This window comes from Agelaius phoeniceus, chromosome 6 (genome assembly GCF_051311805.1).
Source record: "Agelaius phoeniceus isolate bAgePho1 chromosome 6, bAgePho1.hap1, whole genome shotgun sequence".
NCBI lineage: Eukaryota > Metazoa > Chordata > Aves > Passeriformes > Icteridae > Agelaius > Agelaius phoeniceus.
Genome location: NC_135270.1, coordinates 8,266,791 through 8,285,701, shown reverse-complemented (window position 1 = coordinate 8,285,701; position 18,911 = coordinate 8,266,791). Strand labels below are relative to the sequence as shown.

Sequence of the window (18,911 nt, the reverse complement as noted above, 5' to 3'; positions counted from 1 at the left end):
ACTATAGACATAGGTTCAATAGATTCAAGTATTCCTTTAAATAGAGGATCCAGGTTTCAAACTCACCTGGGCCTTTCAAAAAAAAGAAAATTTAGACATGTACCACTCATATGCAGTCTGGGGATCTAAGGTCAACATACAAAATTAAAAGTCTCCCACACATACCTAAATGCTGTGGGTGTTTTCATTCTAAATTTTTTTTGTTTAAATTTCTTCATACACCCAGAGCACTCACATCTCAGAGCTGGAAGCTCCACATCTGTGGGATAGTCAACTGTGAAAAGGGTCTGGACACTAACTACACATATCTGGGCACTCATTAACACCTTAGAGAGAAGAAAGTATTGGTTTCTTCTAATTCATATGGGGAGGTAGAACTTTTCCTCCATTTTGTTATATTCATTTGCCAAGGAGATTATTTTTCCCAGATGTTCCTGCCCCATTTGCTGGACAGGATGGACAGTGGTTGCTTTATAAATTCTCATGTTTTCTTCATTATCAGCACTCTGTCCATATTGTAGGAATTACTAATTTCCTCCTAATTTTCCTCCATAATGTGTGTGTTTTGCAGATGCTGATGAACACTTGCATATATCCGCATTATCTCATTTTGCAATAATAAAACAAACTACAGAAGAATTCCCCCTTTTGAATCTACTTATTTTACACAACTTACTTCAGATTCTCAGAATTTGATTTTTCAGTGTACTTGCTAGTTTGTTAAACTGGTACTAATTTATTTGTTAAACTGACAATCTGGAGTTTATGGTGATTGGCAAAGGCAAACAGCAAACTGGCAAATAAGCAAATTAGGCCCAGGATCTTCAGGTAAATAGCCACAAAGCAAAGAATGAGTATTTCTAAGTGTTTTCACTTAGAACTCCATGACTGACAAAGAATTAATTTCCTCATCACTACACTCAAAACTTGAGTCTTCCTAGAGCTCTGCATTTCATAGACTATCACTCTATTTCTGGGATATTCAAAGCATTGCTCCTGCAAGCTTCAGTCCCAGAGCACTTTGTCCTGTGCAACATATGAGTAAAATAAGCTGCCACAAAGCAAAAATTGCATATAAATCCTTAATTCTATTACTTTCTTAATGTTAGTGCTCAACTTTGTCACATCCTGTTAATACAGCACAATAGGTGCTCAGCATAAATTGCTCCACCAGCAAAACCAGAAATTTGCTGACAGCCAAAAAAAAGGATGTTACTTAGGTTTCAGGATTTATACCAATATTCTAAATGGATAGTGATCCAGCAAATGTTTTATCCCATTCTTATCCCTCTGACAGTTCCCTGGACTCTTTATTCCAAGTTCAAAGGAGTTTGCTAAATAAGTTTTAGCCTCCTGAGTCATAGAATCATAGAATGTTGTAGGTCATATATTTCCAATTCCACTTTTGTCCTGTCTGCTGATTGTCCAAACCATCCTAATTTCATCAGTGTCTCCACTCTCACTCCTGGAGCCAATTCTCTCTCCTACATGGTCTCTCTCTCCTAATGAAAGCAGTCCAGCTTGCCTTTCATTAACTATGCATGGCCCACTTATCCTCTCTAGCTAAAACCTCACCATAATTTCTTTTATTTCCCTGACAGTTTCCTTATCCTCATTTCCTCACATCATATCTGATCTTGTACCCCTTGAATCTGTAGTAGGTAGCTACATAATTTTCTTGATGTGAACAAAAGTTACATATCCCTAACAGGGCTGAGTAAAAATTATCTCCCAGAGTGGGACAAGTACATCTTTTCAGAAAAAAAATATTCCAGTATTTTTTTTTAGCATGGGAAAAACAATGTATTTTTTTCTAGTCTTGTTCTTGGAAGACATTAAACTGTTCTGGCTGAAACCTTCTGAAGAGAATTCAGACGGAGGCAGACACCAAATGAAACATGGAAAAATTTAGTTTGAAAAGCTACTTTGACAAAGTTGTGAGCAGCTGAAAATAGCCTTTAAGGGCTGGAAATGCCTGGCAGCCTTAGCAGTAGATGCTGTTACAAGCCCTGCCTGCAGTGAAAGGGCCACCCTATCAGGTCATCCGCTTTGGTGACAATCAAGCATAAACCCAACTGCATTTCTGGAGTAACTCCATGTCCCTGCCAACCAACCAAGACAGGACTTCTGCCATTTAATTGTCCAACAATTTGGTGCCTCCATGAATCCTGACAGGGGGACCCTCAGAACACTTCCCCACTCCCCAGGGCTGCGGCACTGAACACAAACTGCGAGATCTCCCCCAAGCCCCAGTTTCTGAGGTGGCAGTTCATGGCAAACAGCTGGTGACTGGGCCCCCAGCTGTCCAGATTCCCTCTGCCAGAGTCAGTCGTAGCCCTACTTGTGTCTTCAGCTTCCCCTCCCCGAATTTGGCTGGTAATGGACCTACCTAGGGTAATTAGGCCACCTGTTGCATCGCCAGATCCGTTTAAGGGAGTTCTTCAGCACTCCTGGTTACACGGTTTGACAGGAATTGTTTAAGTGGGTACCAGTGTAATGGCACTGCAAAGTGAAATCGTGGCATTATTTCAATCAATAAATATAATTACGTGCTCAGATTACTGTGAGTTGTTATAATTAGTTCTCCATACAGTCCATAAAATGCCAACTTGCTGCACGTTACATGATGAGGGATGGGAATGGCATTTGCAGATGATTGGGATATTGACAAACAATTGAGTTTTTACAGCTCGGAAAGATGTTTTATCCCTGCTTAAAAAAAAAAAAAAGGATCAGTTGTAGAACTTAAAAATGGCTATTTGTTTTGGGAGTAAATTTGGCTTTATTGGTACCATTGGTACCACAAAAAAGGTCACCATAACTTAGCACAGTCCTAACACAGACCAATTCTGCATCCACACATCAATACAGTTTTATTTTTGGTTTAGATGTATAAATAGGATCTATTTAATCTCTCTCTATATATATATATCTATATATACATCTAGACATATATTTATCTTCCCCCATCTTAGAGATTCTTTACAATAATGTCTTCAGGCAAAGAGTGGGGTTTCTTCCAGGTAGGTTACATGGTAATTTTGGCCACTGGTTCGCATGTAAATTATATAAACTAATATAAACATACCAAATATATTTATATATAATAAATTTTAATCAATCAATAAAAATACAAATAATTTTACATTAGCAAGGATTTTAATATCACAGTATTTCACTTTAATTTTTCTCTTTCTTTACACATACCTTTTTCATGTCTTGAAAGGGCACTCCACCCTGTAATCTTCATTCACTCTGTCCACTGCTCAAAACTGACATTAAGCACTTGTTTATTTTTAAATAAATTCTTAAATGGAAAAAAAATTCAACAGAGTATAAATATCTTTTAAATATCTAAATGCCAGCACACTGCTCCATAGGAAATACCAGTGGATACTTTCACATCATACCACACTTAAAGGGTTTAGATTTTTCTTATCTCCATGAAAAGAGAGAGGGAAAAGACCTACAGGGGTAAAGAGGAAGATCTCAATCTCCTTTGTATTTTGCACTCCTGAAAGTGTGATAGTCCTAGTTTTGTAATGCAGGATAAACAGGATGGCTTCCCACATCCTGCAGGATGGGATAACAACAATATGAATGCAATGAGAAATTAACCAAGTTGCTATTAAAACTGCTTTGAATGCATAAGGAGTTTAGTAGGCAACAAAATCTAAATTAACTCTTCAGTCAAAATTCTTATGATTATTAAATTAATTAAATGTGCCTCAAAACATGGATGTTCTAATAAACTGCTTGGGGTTGCAGCCAGTTTTACCATTGTAGGACACAGAGCAATATTACGCCAAATAATATTTGGCCAGACCACTCCTATAATCAGAGTGCAACTCACGTGGCTAAAATAAGGTCCAGATCAAATGTTTTAGGTACATAAGTACCAACAGATCCAGTCCATAGGTTATGGTCCATAACGACCACAAACTCTGATTTAGAGGGAAATCTTGAAACGCTGCCCTGCAGAGATAAAAAAAATGAAAGTTGTGAATTCCACACTGATGTCACTTCCAATATCCCCAGTAAACCACAACTTCACCTGTACAGCTTCTCATTACATCCACACTTTTAAACAATTAATACAAACAGTACACTGTCAAATGAAATTTCCATAGGACTGAAATAAAGAATGATAAGATTTATTTCTTAAAGGCACTATCAATTTCTCCACAAGCTTTGTTTTGCACAAAACAGCTCAGAATAGCAATGATTAACTGAAATAAGAAAAATGGATCGCTGTCACTATTTTTCCAGTTACTCATTATAAAAGGTATGTCAGCACATCAAGTAGACAACATTTTACTTTCCTTTTGTGGTTTGCTGGTGTTGGAGAAACAAAAAATGGACAGAACTATCGTTAAAATTAAGAATCAGAGAAACAGACAAGGGGTTAGTTACATCTACATATAATTCATTGTTGTCTGGCAGGATTTCAAGCCCATGACATGCACCTTCCAGCATTACAGGCTGTTTTGTAGATTGGTCATCCACCATAAATAAAATCTGGTCATCCACCATAAATAAAATCAAATCAATTGACCTGACATTTACCCTGCTTCACTGCCTAAGCACACACCAGCTCTCATGTCTGATTTTTAGGAGGGTTTAAAATACAAAATTACAAGGGCTGATGAGCAGTTACTAATGACAAGCCTGTAGGAGTGTGTGACTCAAGAATGGGCCAGAAACTCTGTATGGGAATACTGCAGGCTTTTACCTAGCTGAACTCTGATATCATCATGTGAGCTACCAAGAGATATAAAAATAAGTATATGAAGTGATAACCTTCCTTTTCACATGAGATAGAAAATGATGAAACAAAAAAAAAGAAGATTTTTAAAAAAATAATTTTTAAAGAGTGACTAGACCAAGGATAGTGCATTTCTTGGGCAAGGTAATACAATTTTCCTATCTTTACTGTAGAAAAATTCAGTTCTTAAAAGACAGTATTACACTGAGTTGCAGTAAGATTTAGGTTGTTTGACTTAATACAACACCTATTTTAAAGAAGTCAGTTCATTTGAAAAAAATTGCTTCCTTTTGCCAGGTAAGTTAAACCAAGAAATCCAAAGTCACTTTGTCCTTGGGCAAGTAGTCAAATTCTCCAGTGTCCTAGCAGGGTGCCTGTTTCAGGCTAGACACGAAGGTCACTTGCATGGCTTTGGTATCAAAACTCACTCATGTTGTCACCCCACTCATTGTTGGTGCTGAAGCACAGCCAGAGTCCATCGGACAATCTCTGAGACACAAATCTGTCTTCCATGGAACAGATTATTGCAGTGGTATCCACCTTCTACTGGTACTCATATACATCACTTGCTAAGAAATGTGAATATTTGGCAGGTCCTGGTCAGCTAAAATCATTCAGTCAGTTTCAGATCTGACTGGCTGGGAAGAGCCATGAGGAATTTGGTAACAAATCAACCAGCCAGGTAAAAATGTGCTCCTGCCAGCCCACAGCGTGGCATGTGGACACTGAGCACTCTTGGACTGCCCAGCAAGAGGGTTCCTTCCAGCTTGTTCACATCATTTAATTGGCAGAAGTCCACAAGTCTGTTCCCAACAGCAAATTCATGCCCAAGTTGGATAGGAAGTCATTTGACTCAATCAGTTGTCATTCCTTCCCCTCTGTCAGCATAGGGCTTTCTGAAGGATCTTCACTCAGCTGCAGTCTCAGCAGGTCATTTCTCTCTCATCAGATCCCAAGGTAAAAGCTGCTCTAGCTCCATTTACCCTACCCAGCTCTCCCCCATTGTCAATTCAAACCTGAACGAGCCTTTTGAAGTCTCTTAGTCCTCTTTTTTTGTGCCAGGAAACCTTTGGGACAGTTTATAATCTATATAAGCACTAAGACAGGACCACAAAATGAATCGTATTAATATAATTACAACCAGTAAAACCATCAAAAGGACTGATTCCATATTTAAGCTAGAATAAAGAGGTAATGTGAAAAAAAATACTCTGGGAGATCTAATTATATAATGCAGTATTCAGTTCTGCACAGCCAGCCCAGCAATTCCTCTAACATTCCAATCAAAGTGATCTCACTAGCATGTGAGAGAAGAGTCCAGCTGACAGATTTGGGACATGTAACGTACTATTTAGTCAAGAGGCCCCATGTGCTATTCATAAAGAATTAACAAACTCTTATATTGACAATGACAGTATTGTCAGAAGACCTTTGGAAGGGGGAAAAAAACCTCCATAAACTCCGTCTCTGTGAAGTTGGACTTTTTTTTTTTTGGCCCCTCTTTTCCAATGCTGATGTAATCTCCAAACATCTCCAGCAGCAGCTGCTCAGCGAAACCAGGCACCTTCTCCCTAGTCCCTTTCAGCAGCACACGCAGCACTTTCCAGCTCCCTCAAGACAATCAGGGCCTTTCTTTCACCAATTAGCTATCACTTCAAGAGTCCTGCGCTGTCCAGCGAGCTCTTAAGAATGGTCTTTGCAGGAAACAACACTGGAGGAGCTTTTTTTTTTTCCCCCTAGACAAATGAAAAGGGGAAGAAGGGGAGGGGGAAGAGGGGGACACAAAAAAGCACAAGAAAACAAATCAGAACACAGAAGCTGTCCAAAATGCATCGCTCATTTAGTACATGGACAAATGCAGAAATGTCCTCAACAGCCAAGGCTGGAGCAAAGCACACACACACACAAACAAAAATGCTCCTACTTTAGGAGATAGTTTGTTTAGTCGAATATGTTAAAAAGGTTTCATAGAAAGAAGTGCTCTTGTTACAGCAAGTCTGAGCCGTGCAACTGAAAGGGAATGAAACTCCTGTAAGATTATGCTCTGTTTCCTTATTTGGCTCTCCAAATGTAAAGCAGCATTATTTGAAGTAGGCACTATAGGAAAGAACTCGGTTTAGCTCACTTTAAATATAGATGGATTGATGAAATGAGTAATTACTGGAACTGTTAAGATCTTTTCAGACTTACTAACTAGCAAGTTCCTTTCCCCAGAAATAGCACTTTCTGTCTAAAAAGAAATTAAGGCCTGATTCAGAGACATAAGGCTTTGGGAATTCTACACTCTTTTTCTCTTAAATTCAGGGTACAGTAATACCTTGAGATTACGGGATACAGTAATATCCTTGGAGATGCCAAGTCCTCATCAGAACTAGCACAAGCTCCAGGACCCACTTCAGAAGAAAACAAGAAACTTCTATTGATGTTTAAGCTATTCCTTGCCTGAGCCTGGACATGTGGAATTATGATGGCAAAACTGGGAAGAATCAGCAGTAAGTGAAATGACTTGGATATGGTTCAAGCAATAGTCCTGTGTCAGAGCTGCTTCCTTGATTTTTAAAAATTCTGCATTAAACCAAATGCCATACCAAAATACTGACTGTCAGTATCCTCTCAAACTGTCACTTTCTGGTCAAATTTGTCCTTGATTGGGGTAACCTCATGGAAGTCAACATGTTGCCTACTACACAGCCAACAGAACCACATTTACACTGCAGTTAAAAAAGCTAAATAAAATAATCTGTTCCCTTTTATTGAATTGTGTATCAGAAGCAAAGCCCTGGACTTCGTAAACAGTTAAATGGTAGAGCAAAGCAAATACTTTCAGGGGTTTCAGGAGTTTGTTCACACTAATGGGTGTTCTCAACTACCACATGGATTCCTTAATGGAGGTGGAAAGTGTCAGAACTGATCAGATTGCTTAAAAGGCAAGAAAGTCTGACATACTGCCCTGCATGCATTTATGAGGAAATGGGAATCAACTCAAATTCCTCTGTTCAGGAAGGCTCAACCAAGGGATGAGTACACAAAATCAGGATTAAGGAGGAATCTTTGAGGAGGCACACCAAACAATGTCTTTTTATACCTACAGATTCCAAAAGCTGCTGAGTTTAAAGGGACTGCTCCTTTCAACTAGCAAAGACTTTGCTGAAAAAATGCAGCAGGCTGGAGAGAACAAATAAATACACATGTATGTATTACTAGGGTCACCTACAGCTACAGGAAAAAGGATAAAAGGGGCCCAAAAGGTCTACCAGCTTGCCCTAAAGCAAAATCAACTACATCATTCCTGACAGCTGTGTCTCTAACCTGCTCTTTTCTTTTAAGAGACCTGCACCCACACAGACTAGAAGAAAGGAAATCATCATCTCATCTGAAAGGGATTTCAGCAGGAAAAACAGTTTGACAAACTCTTCAGTGGCACCACAACCCCTGCAAGACAGGGGCTCCACAGTATGCACTCACTTGGGCAACTGGCTCATTTGGTAGCTGTATAATTAATTATTGGCTGAGGCGACAATACCCGAATTTTTTTTAGAGAAGCAGTATCTTTGTACCAGCCCATCTGGATGGCTCCAAGGAAAGTGCATCTTTTGTGACAACCCTCTTCCTCCAGCGTGGTGCAAGGCAGCTGTCTGTGCTCCATCAGCCTTGCTGAAAACCACTGATTTCAGCATGAGCTGCAATCCAGCACACCCCATACCTTGGCCACCAGCTCCAGCTCACTCTGCTAGCCCCGAGGAGCCTGGTGGCTACTTAAGGGCACACCCCAGGGATGAACTGGGGGTTCACTGCACTGCCAAGGGAACAGGTGCCTCCTCCTGCCTGGGCTCACGAGCAGCTCTCAGCTCCGGCGGTCCCTGCTAGGTGTCAAAGGCGGAACAGCGGCGGCACATTCCTGGCGCCTGGCACCGGGATGTGCCCAGGACAGGCTGACACAACTTCCCTGCCAGCTGCCTGGGCAATGGCAGCTCCCTGGCTCCACATGCCACGGCTGTCAGCTTGGCAGCCCGCTTTTATTTGCACACAGGAATGCTGCCCAAAATGGAAGGACATGCTTTCCTGCTTGGATTTTGCTCCTTGGGACAGATTTCCTCCCACGGAAAATTAATGGCACGGCATAAGCAAGGCAAATTTAAATGCCAGATGAAAACTGGTGTGGCTGGATTTTAGAAAATGCAGTTTAACATGGGCAGTTATTCTTCCCCTCTTTGCAAAGTATTTTGAGAACAAGTGAGGAAAAGGACTATGTAAAGCCTATACATTGAGCATTATTATTTGGATTTCCCCAAATTTACTTTTTCACACAATAGATGTTCCTAATGTCTGGCACCATTTTTAATGATGTGCCTTTTTTGAAGAATGTGTGCTTTATCACCCACAAAAGCATCCTCTCTGTTCAAAGTTTATTTTATTAAAATCATTTTTCAACCAGTCATCTCTCTAGGGAACAATGACATGATAGAACAGTATTTCTGATGGGCAATATTTTATTACTAACATGTGTTTTCATCACACAATATTATTACCCTATTCTGCTATAAATCCTCCAATTATTTATTAAAATCCTCCAATCTGTCGCTATTTCCAAGACAAATTTAATATTTTGCTTTTAAATTATCACATAATTAATTGTTCTGGTAAATGCCCATTGAAGGGTAGTTTAGGGGGGAAAAAAGTACATATTATGCAGTCTTGTTGACTTTTAAAATGTAAGGCAACAGATTTCACATCTCATTTTCCAATTCCCTTATAAAGCAATCTCCTAAAATATCACTACACTCCCAAAATTTTAAAATATCAAGTAAACTTACAAGTGGCAAAGCAGACAATACAACAATAATCCTAAACCACTCACTGTTATCACCAGTTTGAAGTATATCCCAAAAAAAGTAAATTAGAATGAAAAAGTAGGATATTTGACTTACTGCATTTTCCACACATTCAAAAGTCAGGATATCTACCAAAGGAAGCAGCGAGGAGTTGCAGGTGTTGGCAAGGCTAATAAGAAGTTCTGAGTTCTTTGTTAAAAAAAAAAAAAAAAAGGAAAAATTCAAGACCAGCACTTATCTGACAGAATCACGTTCCTTCTACAGTTATCAGAGTCAAAAAGGCACCTTGCTCCAGGTTACATATGTGAAACCTCCTGAGCAAGCATTCTACATCACATTGAAAACAAAGTACCACTTAAAAAGAGTCAGATCAAGACGTCACCGCTTTAGAGAACAAAAATCTGACATTCAGAGTCGATTATTGCTCCACCTAAGTTGTGATAACGTGCACATATCAAGATCATTAAGTCCTGCATTGAGTCAAAGCAAAGTCAACACCTGCCCCACGGGTTTTCTCCTGGAAAATCCCCAGCAAACACACTCCTCCTACTGTAATCAGCTCGGTATGCCCATTTCCATGATCAAGAACAACAAGGACAGACAGAAGATACTTCATTTATTACATGTTTCATCCATTAAGACTTACTTCAGCCTCCAAAATACCAGAAGTATTAGTAAAACTCCAGCTCATCCTGGAGATGTCAAAAGTGAGATTTAAATGCAGCAAAAGAGCACAAATCGCAGGAAACAGCAATAAAAGTGAAGGGAAAGGACTAGAAGGAAATGAAACAAAACCTTATAAATCAGTCTTAAAAGTGATTACACGAAGACATCTGTATTTCCAAAAAGACTTGATGAGACCTCTGCTGTCATTCCATCACCACCTCCATGTGCTGCTGGACGGGGCAATGGTCAGCAGGAGACACCTTGGTTCCCTTTCATTTACAGGAATTTCTTACCAGGAATGTGACCAGAACACGACCCAGCAGTAGCAGAATAGATCACATACAGGCCATGATACTTAATGGCACCAATCAATTAAAATATTAACAATGCCCAAAATGTCCACCTAATCATGAACAAATACAAAAATACAAAAATACTTTGTGACTCAACAGAAAAAAAACCAAAACAGGGATACATATTTAAATTTACATTATAAAGTTCAGAGCAGCATGTTATCAAATAATTATTATCTCCTTAGTGATCAGAGAGACCATACACAATTTGCTAAGTTTTCACACTCAGCTAGATGCCAAATTTTTGGGGTAGAAAGAACCTCAGGGTTTTTTTGCTGAGGAAATTAAGGAATTATCACCAAATTTGACCAGGCACAATGATCTAGCCCTAAATCAACCTTTTCTGGTGCTCTCCTTCCATCAGTAGATTTTTTTTTCTCCCACTGAATTAATAGAATTCACATCAATACAGCAGAGAATTTAATGACTACTATTTTTGACAAAACAATGTTTCAACAAAATGCCAGTTTTTCAAACACAGAAAACTGGCATAATATGCTTCAGTTTTGACAAAGTATTTGCCAAGAGCTGCTTTCCAGAACCCTACAATTCAAGATCAGTACAAACCAGACAGATCACAGTCTTCAAACATTATGCAGTCAAGGCACTCATGCATAAAACCACAGTTTGAGCCTTTTGATGAGTGCTGTGGTCACCTGTCTCTGGCCTATTCCCAAGCCTCCCTTCACTTAAGATCCTTGTTTCCTTTTCACTGTGCAGAAACCAGACTGAGACTTTCAGAAATGTCACAGGATGGAAAACTCACCTCCCTCTCATCTGCAACTCCATGTCTTAGGCAGACCAGATCACTTGGATTATGCTCTGCCTGTGCTGTACCACAAAGAGTTCAGACCCAAACCTGCCTCTGGTTTACAATTAAATTTGGATGTCCTGGTCATCCTTTGTTTTGACTGCATGAACCAATAGCCCTGAGGTCAAAGTTCCAATGATAGGCCCCTGGGCCTCCACAAGCTGCCATTTTCCTACAAGGTCCACCAGGTGACAAACTTAACAACTAAAGAAAAATTCAAACTTTCTAAAACCAACCATAAGCAAAATGTGCTCTGGCAAACTACAGACCTTGGAAACGACTTGAAAATTATATCACTCCACTCATAAAATGCAGTTATTGAAAAGAACTGTTACCCTTTATAAGTGATAGAAGGCAAACATTTCACATGCTGCACTGACACTGCTCCAAACCTCGTTTTTTCTATTCAAAAATGAAAGTCGGGCTTTCAGCAAACTACACTGTGTTTTGAAGAAGTTTTTCATTCTACTAACAGGTTATCCTGCTTACTTTTAAAGTCTCTTTGCACACAAAAAGAAGGGGAGCTGGGACAAAGAAGGAAAGAAAAGAGTCCATTCGAAAAAATTACACTGCTAGATTACAAGAGTTGAAAGCTGGTATGTAACTTTGCTCCGGGTGATCAAACTGCTAATCAGGAATGCTGTTGGGAACAGAATGGAATTCCAAATAAATTAGCCATATCCAAGAAGCCAATAAAACACGGGATTAAGGCTCACAAAGAAAACAAATTTATTCAGCCTACTTTATCAGAATTCTTAATAATGTGTACTACTTTTTCTCATCGCAGTCTGAGCTCTTCCACTGGAACAGTGTGGAGAAGGGAAAATGAGTTACACTTCATAAATCTTCTACTTGTACAGACACCTAAAACTCTTACAGAGAGCAAAACACACAATGTCATTCTATATAAATACATATGCTTATCACAGCCATGGAAGAAAAGTGTAGATTTATTTCTCTGACTTCATTTCTGAGGCACCTGACCAAAGAAAAGATGCTACACACTTCTGGGAAAATCTACAAAGCTGAAGGAAAAGGTTAGAACTTCACTGACCTCCATGCTAAAATGAGGTTCAACACCATAGTATATATATTGAATAACTAGCTACAAAAATAAATCTCTCTCCTCTGTGACAATCCCATTGCCTCAAGTATAACAAGGAAAAATTGCAGTACTGTGGCTGAGGTACTGTCTGCAACTCAGAGCATTTGCTGTTTTCACCTCTGACAGCATCCCAGAGAAACTCTTCATAGCAGCTTATGCCAAAATCACAGGAACATTAAAAGATGTGCTTAAGCTGCCTCTCCTTGAATTGGAACTTTAATCTTTTTTAGGCTGGTTTTCCTCATTTGTGAAATGGAGATTATACTAGGCTCTTACAGCAGTTTGGAGACAGAACTAAATTTTTGAAGCATTTTTGTATTTAAAAAGGAGGTGAAATACTCACAAGAATTACTTCATTCAGGATCTAGAAACATAGAGAAATATCCTCCTGTGATAGAAATGCATGTATCATCTTGAATTCTGTGAGAATTAGGTGAATCATAAACATATTCTCACTTCAAGCCATACATTGTCCAATACACTTATTCACTGGAAAATAAGAGACTGAGGACAATACCACTTGCATTTACATGACTCTGCCATATTTCCCTGAGAATCTGTGCATGATTCTATAACAAAATTCATCAAGCAAACCACCAGTTGAGTGTGAGTGTTGGGGATTCATATGCCTGGTGGTTCCCAGCCATGGCAATGTCCTGCTTTCCAAATGACCAAACTGCATGAGCCATTTCATATCCATGGGTGGTATACCAGGTATTTTCTAAAGATTTTTTTGTCCCAGGAAAGGGGGAGTCCCTGTGAGAGACCAGTTGCATCCCTTCCCCTTCCTGTGATGAAACAAATTAAATGCTATTTTTATTATCACCACTGTATCTAGTATTTCATTAAAGCACAAAAGTATGTGTTTTATCAAGTGTGACTTACATTTATTTTGTTGTCAAGTGTTTCCTCCTCCCTGTAAGAAGATAAAAATGGAAAGAAAAGAATATATTTCCGAATCCTCTTCTCTGGAATTGCATCTCCAGAGAGTGAGGGTCAAATGATGAAAGCCATTGCTGTACCATCAAGCCATGTGACTGGAAGGGTTCTGTCTATATCTCAATGACTCCATTAAATCCACATTAAAAAAAGCTTGATTTGCACAAAATATTTTATATTAAATATAAGCTATGCTTTTGTTCAGAAAAATTAACCAAGAAAGCAATAAGCACAAAGAAAACTTTGCATGAATACCAAGGAAAAGCACTGATTTTCATTTTCAAAAGGGTCTCCTTGAATAAAAACTAATTTTTTATTATTAACTACTGCAAGAAAAGTTTTGATTCAGGGAACAGCAGAAAAGGATATTTTCCCAGAGATTTTGAGCACATCAGTAAATTGTTTCAAGTTATTTGAGACAACAATTGTGGCAAATGAACTACTGGTCTAAAAAATGTTACCTTGTTTTATCTTGACCTGCCAAACAGGGCTGTGTACACTCTGCATTAATGGATGATTTATGGGCTTGAGCTGAGCACAGGTGCAAGGGCTTGAAGACTTGGGGTGGATTTCTGCATTTCCAGGATACAGACCCAGGATTTCTGAGGGAAGAGAAGGAGGATGGCTGCTGGCAAGGAGCAATGATTCTCCACTGACTCGCTCTTGGCTGATCACAGGCCAAGGAGACGCATTCTGAATTACCACACTAAATATTTACCTTTACAAAATAATGTCACAAGTTACAGCTTGATCAGCAAGTGCACTCCTCTTGTACACTGAAAATTGAGGTACATCTGAAATTTAAAAAAAAAACAAAACAACAAAACTCAGAAAATAAAGCAAGTAGGTGAAAGGTAACTGTATCACTTTACAGACACAAGCTCCCCTCTGATTACAACTAATTAAGATATTCAGCAGCCTTAAAACAATACCGTTTTTAAATCAATGTACCCAGCCAGCATCCACAGCTTTTTGTGATGACAAATGCCCTTTGAAAGAGTTAATAGGCAAAGGTTTGTGCTGGCAATGAATAGGGCTACCTTTAATTGATCCAAGAGCCTTAGAGAGCCGTCTTATAGCATGATGATGTATTTGGGTTGCAAGTAGGCCAAAATAAGCATAAAGAAAATCTGTAAGACCATGAGACCTTTCATTTTTTCATTGCAAGGGGGGACAGCGGGGGAGAACTGCTGGGGAAAATGAGAGAACTATGATGGGGTTATCTTTGTGCTCTGGCACTTAAAATAGATAAAACGACAAATTTTGAGGAAAAGAGAGGAAGTGATCAGGCCATAATTCTTAGAATAAACGTCAAGATGTACGGAAATGTACAAAACAAGGCTTCTTCAGAATTAAAAAAAAAGCCTTGAAAAAAGAGGAGATGACCTAATGGTATAAAGAAACATTGATTAAAGAGATACCCAGAGGGAGAAAGATATTCCATCAGCTTTAACAAACACTCTATGGCCCTGCATTCCCTCTTAACTTCTCAAGTAAGGGGAGAAAAAAATGTCTGTGGAAGAGGCAGTCACATGGATCCATTTATAATTTTCCCCCTTATTCCCTGTTCATCTTTTGCATGGTTTTGTTCAAGATGTACAGGAAATGCGCACACTAAAAGCAACTCACAAAATTAAACATGATAGGTTAGTTGTGAATATTTTATCCTGAGTAGCCAAAAAAGAAACAAACAAAAAAATTTTATAAGGAATATAAAATCCATTAAATCATATATTTTCTTGATGAGACTGATAGCAGTTTATCCATGCTTACACTAGTCTTTCATCAGAACCTCACTTTTGGCAGAGTTCCTCCCTCACAAAGCAAAAGCTAAACAGATTTCCTTGAACTTCCACAGGTGCAAACTTTATGTCAAGGTAGAATTTTTCAGGAAAGTCTGAGGCAAATCAGACAAGAAAATTCCTAGTCTAAAATACTATTTTCAAACAGAATTACTGTGCAAGCATACTATCAACAACTCTGTAAAAAAAAAATCAAACAGCAAGTTGTTGGCATCTGAGATTTTCTTAGAAGACAGATATGGGAGGAGCTAGGAAAAAACAGTTGACATTGCTCCTAAGAAATAAAGAAGCAGAGCAATAAAATATCCTGCTCCAATATATGCATCCAGATGCATTAGGAAAAGTGTGTCAAGACCAGTTTCAACCTGAAACAGGGAACAGACAAGCTGTTCTCAAATTCCTGTTCATCCCAGAGCCATGAACAAGCCCTCTTCTAGCAGCCACCAAACAGAAAAAGGTACAGAGCCTTCATTGTGGTCTGGGTAAAAATGAGGATTGAACTTACCTCTCAAAACAGCGATACATTGCCTCACTAGGAATATTTGCCTCCTGTGAGTCTTCCCCTATGCTACAAAGCTCTGAGGAAAAGAACAGATAAAAACTTCGTGTCACAACTTCCAGACATTTTCCCAATTAACCATTCTAAGCCCACATCACCAACCACCACAGAATTACAACCACACCAAGGTGAGCACCAGCTGCATCCTTCAAAATAACCCCTCACTTCAGGGCACAAACAACAGCAGGTGAGGAGAACCAGGACATGAGGACTGTGGCAACCTGCTATGGAAAGTTGAGACAAGCTGTGCACATCCTCTCTTACTTCTGCGTGAAGAGACTCAAAATACTGTTTGTATTTTGTGTTTTGAGTTCCTTTCATTTTTAAAAAAATAAAAATAATTCTGAGAAAGTCTTCTCTCCTTGTTCCATTCACTTCTAATTCAGACTCCCAGAATCTTCCATTGTAGTTTAAAGCCAAAATATTTCCTTCCACCTTATCAGGCAACATGTAAATTCTAGCTACCAATGGGTTTTCTGGAAAAGCAATAAAATAAATAAATAAAATATTAGGATATACAAGGATATTTAGAGGATATCAAGTTCTTTCGGAGCAATTTAAAATCAACTGCTTTTTGTGCAGGGGACAGGAAGTGGATTGCCCATCCCAATCTCCCCAAGCATGGTGAAGCACCAGTGCTTCACAAAATAGAAGTCAATCATATCACAAAATAAATATGTCCAGTAGCTTCCTATTCAACAGAAAAAAGATGGCTTTAATAGTTTATGACATTTTTAATAGTCATAAACTATTTTATGATTCCATTCTATGGACTGGTACAAGCTTATTTCTAGGACGCTCCGGACTATTGAAGATTTCTACTGCTGCCCTTGGGGACAGCCTACAGAAAAAGAGCCAATATTCAGATCCTGTTCACACACATTCAGTTTCACAAAAGAACACACTGAGAAAGGCACTTTAATAGCAAATACCAGCAAAATCTGATCCATTTCCCTAAATGAAGCCTAAAGGGTGTTTACAGGTCTGTTTGTTTACACAGAGACAAAACGTGTCCCACCTGGAAGCACCAGTGGGAGCCAACAGAGCCCTACAGGGATGGCATCTCTCTACAGACTCAAACTGACCACCAATGCCTAAATAGTAAGAATCCCATATCCTCAGACTTATCTTTGACCAAGCAAATACTGTACTGATAAGAAACTGAGGCATGGAAAGGCTGAATAGAAATGAATCCAGATTTTCCAAGGGGTATCTATTTTAGAGCTGCCTCATAAAGCTAAGAGAAACAACATTTTTAAAGCCAGTTCATGTTGTATTATTGAAGGACTTTCTGTATTTGGTTAATTTTCACTCCTGCTTACATGTGCACATGCACACATCTAGAACAGCTAAAACAAAGACTTAAAGGTGGGGAAAACTGATGAAGAAAGAGAAATGGGTTTTCCAGTGCCAAAGATGGACTCAGTTTCAGAGAGAAGACTAAAACCCATCAGTTTTTGTCCCTCATGCAAATGCTCAGACAGAAGTTTCCCAGGTTCCTTATAAACTGAAATAACCCTCCTGAATAATTTATATTTTTCAAAAATGGTCTCCAGCAAGCTTCACCCAGGAGCTAGCTGAGCCTCCTTACAAAATGTGCTGTTTAACTGAGGTTTAACTAGACTATAATCTACAATCCCCAGCCCAAATACAGGAAAATAAAACCCACGATCTTTTCCCAAAGGAGGTAGAAGGAGTTTATACGCTGTATCCTGTAAAGAGGCAACAGGCACAGACAGATAAAATTGTGTTTTCAGCTCCATCAGAATAAATCCTCAGGAACTCCACATTGACAGAAACCTCCACCCTAAACTCTCCAAGGACTTTCCTCAGCTCAGCTGAGGATACTAAGGAAGCAAACTCTGATCCTCTTTTTTTCCTAGAAATCTGCTTGACAATTCAACATCTTTGATGCAAATCTTATAAAAGACTGTGATGGCACCAAGTAAGGAACAGGATGGGGGAAAACCTGTTTCCGACTCCTCTGTGGGGGGACCATTAGGAGGAGGGTTAATAGCCCTGGGCATGCGATCAAATTAAGGTTTGTGCCAGTTCCCCAAAGCTTTCCCTTGCCATCAGCAGCTTCCCCAGGCTGGGCAGCTCACCCTCATCTCCTCCCCAAAGACAGCTCTTAAACAGAAGCACGACAGTCTGCTGGGAGGAAGCGCAAAGATAATCACACAACTAACTTATATGGACAAAGTATGAAAGGGGCCGAGGGAGGGCAAAGAGGGAGGGAGCCTTTGATAGCTTCACCTTTGGAGCGATGCAAACCTAATGCACATTAAAAACAGAGGTGGGGGGAGCTGGAACTTGGACCTTCCCAACATGTGGATTGCAGCACTGAGGCAGCCCTGAGTCTAAACAAGGCTGGAGTTAGCATTCAGAGCACACAGGCCAGCAGAGTATGGGAAAGGGATCGAGCAGCCAGCCCAAAGAGCTGGCGCCATGAACTGACGAGCAGAGCGCAAGTGATAAAGATTTACTGCGAGAGAGGAGGAAACAGTCCGCTGGCCCGATTAGAGCTGTGAATACCGAGTTGTTCAGGGAGGATTTTGCAGCTGACTGATCACAGGCTGTCGGAGCAGGCCTTGGACAACAGCTGCAAGGCTTGCTGGGCTGCAGAAACAAAAGGCGCCTAGCACGGTGCAAAGAAAGAGTTGACAGGTTGTTGTTAGCAGTGGCAAATGTGTGAGGTATGTCACTGTGTGTGAGACGGGCTGGGCTGGGGTGCTGGGGAAGAAGGAGGGCAAGAAGCACAGGCAGCACTCAGAAAAAGAGGGGGCGTCGCGGGGGAGGGAGCAGGGACACAGGCTTGGTCAAAGCGTTTTCCTAAAATCAGGCCGGTGTTTGTAAGGAGGACAATCACAAGGTCTGTTTACTGCTGCCAAGATGAATTAGCCCATCGTCTCATTTATAGGACGAATCCGGTGGCACAGACTATAAGGTGCATGGCATTAAAGGGACTAATTAGACGATTCTGGCAAATCTGAATTAAGACCCTTTCTTTCTTTGAAAGCTGGAAAGCATTTCTCAGGACTCCAGTCAGATGGCTTAGGTTTTGTTGGGCCTTTTCTTT

General features: G+C 39.7%; 1 protein-coding gene across 5 annotated transcripts in view; it reads right to left on the bottom strand.

The window, feature by feature from the left end:
• Positions 1 to 4,133: 4,133 nt before the first annotated feature.
• Positions 4,134 to 18,911, bottom strand: part of SMIM38 (small integral membrane protein 38) — a 32,115-nt gene continuing 17,337 nt past the window's right edge. For 3 of the 5 annotated variants that reach the window (XM_077179576.1, XM_077179577.1, XM_077179578.1), the window contains 5 exons: positions 15,779 to 15,851; positions 13,933 to 14,073; positions 13,418 to 13,448; positions 9,694 to 9,786; positions 5,936 to 6,501 (listed from right to left, as the gene is read on the bottom strand). In XM_077179576.1, the coding sequence (XP_077035691.1) occupies positions 6,415 to 6,501; positions 9,694 to 9,786; positions 13,418 to 13,448; positions 13,933 to 14,073; positions 15,779 to 15,798 (372 nt within the window). In that variant the 5' untranslated portion in view covers positions 15,799 to 15,851 and the 3' untranslated portion in view covers positions 5,936 to 6,414. Of the gene's footprint in view, positions 6,502 to 9,693; positions 13,449 to 13,932; positions 14,074 to 14,189; positions 14,266 to 15,778; positions 15,852 to 18,911 lie in introns of all 5 variants that reach the window. The other 2 variants (XM_077179579.1, XR_013182660.1) reach the window with 2 other exon arrangements.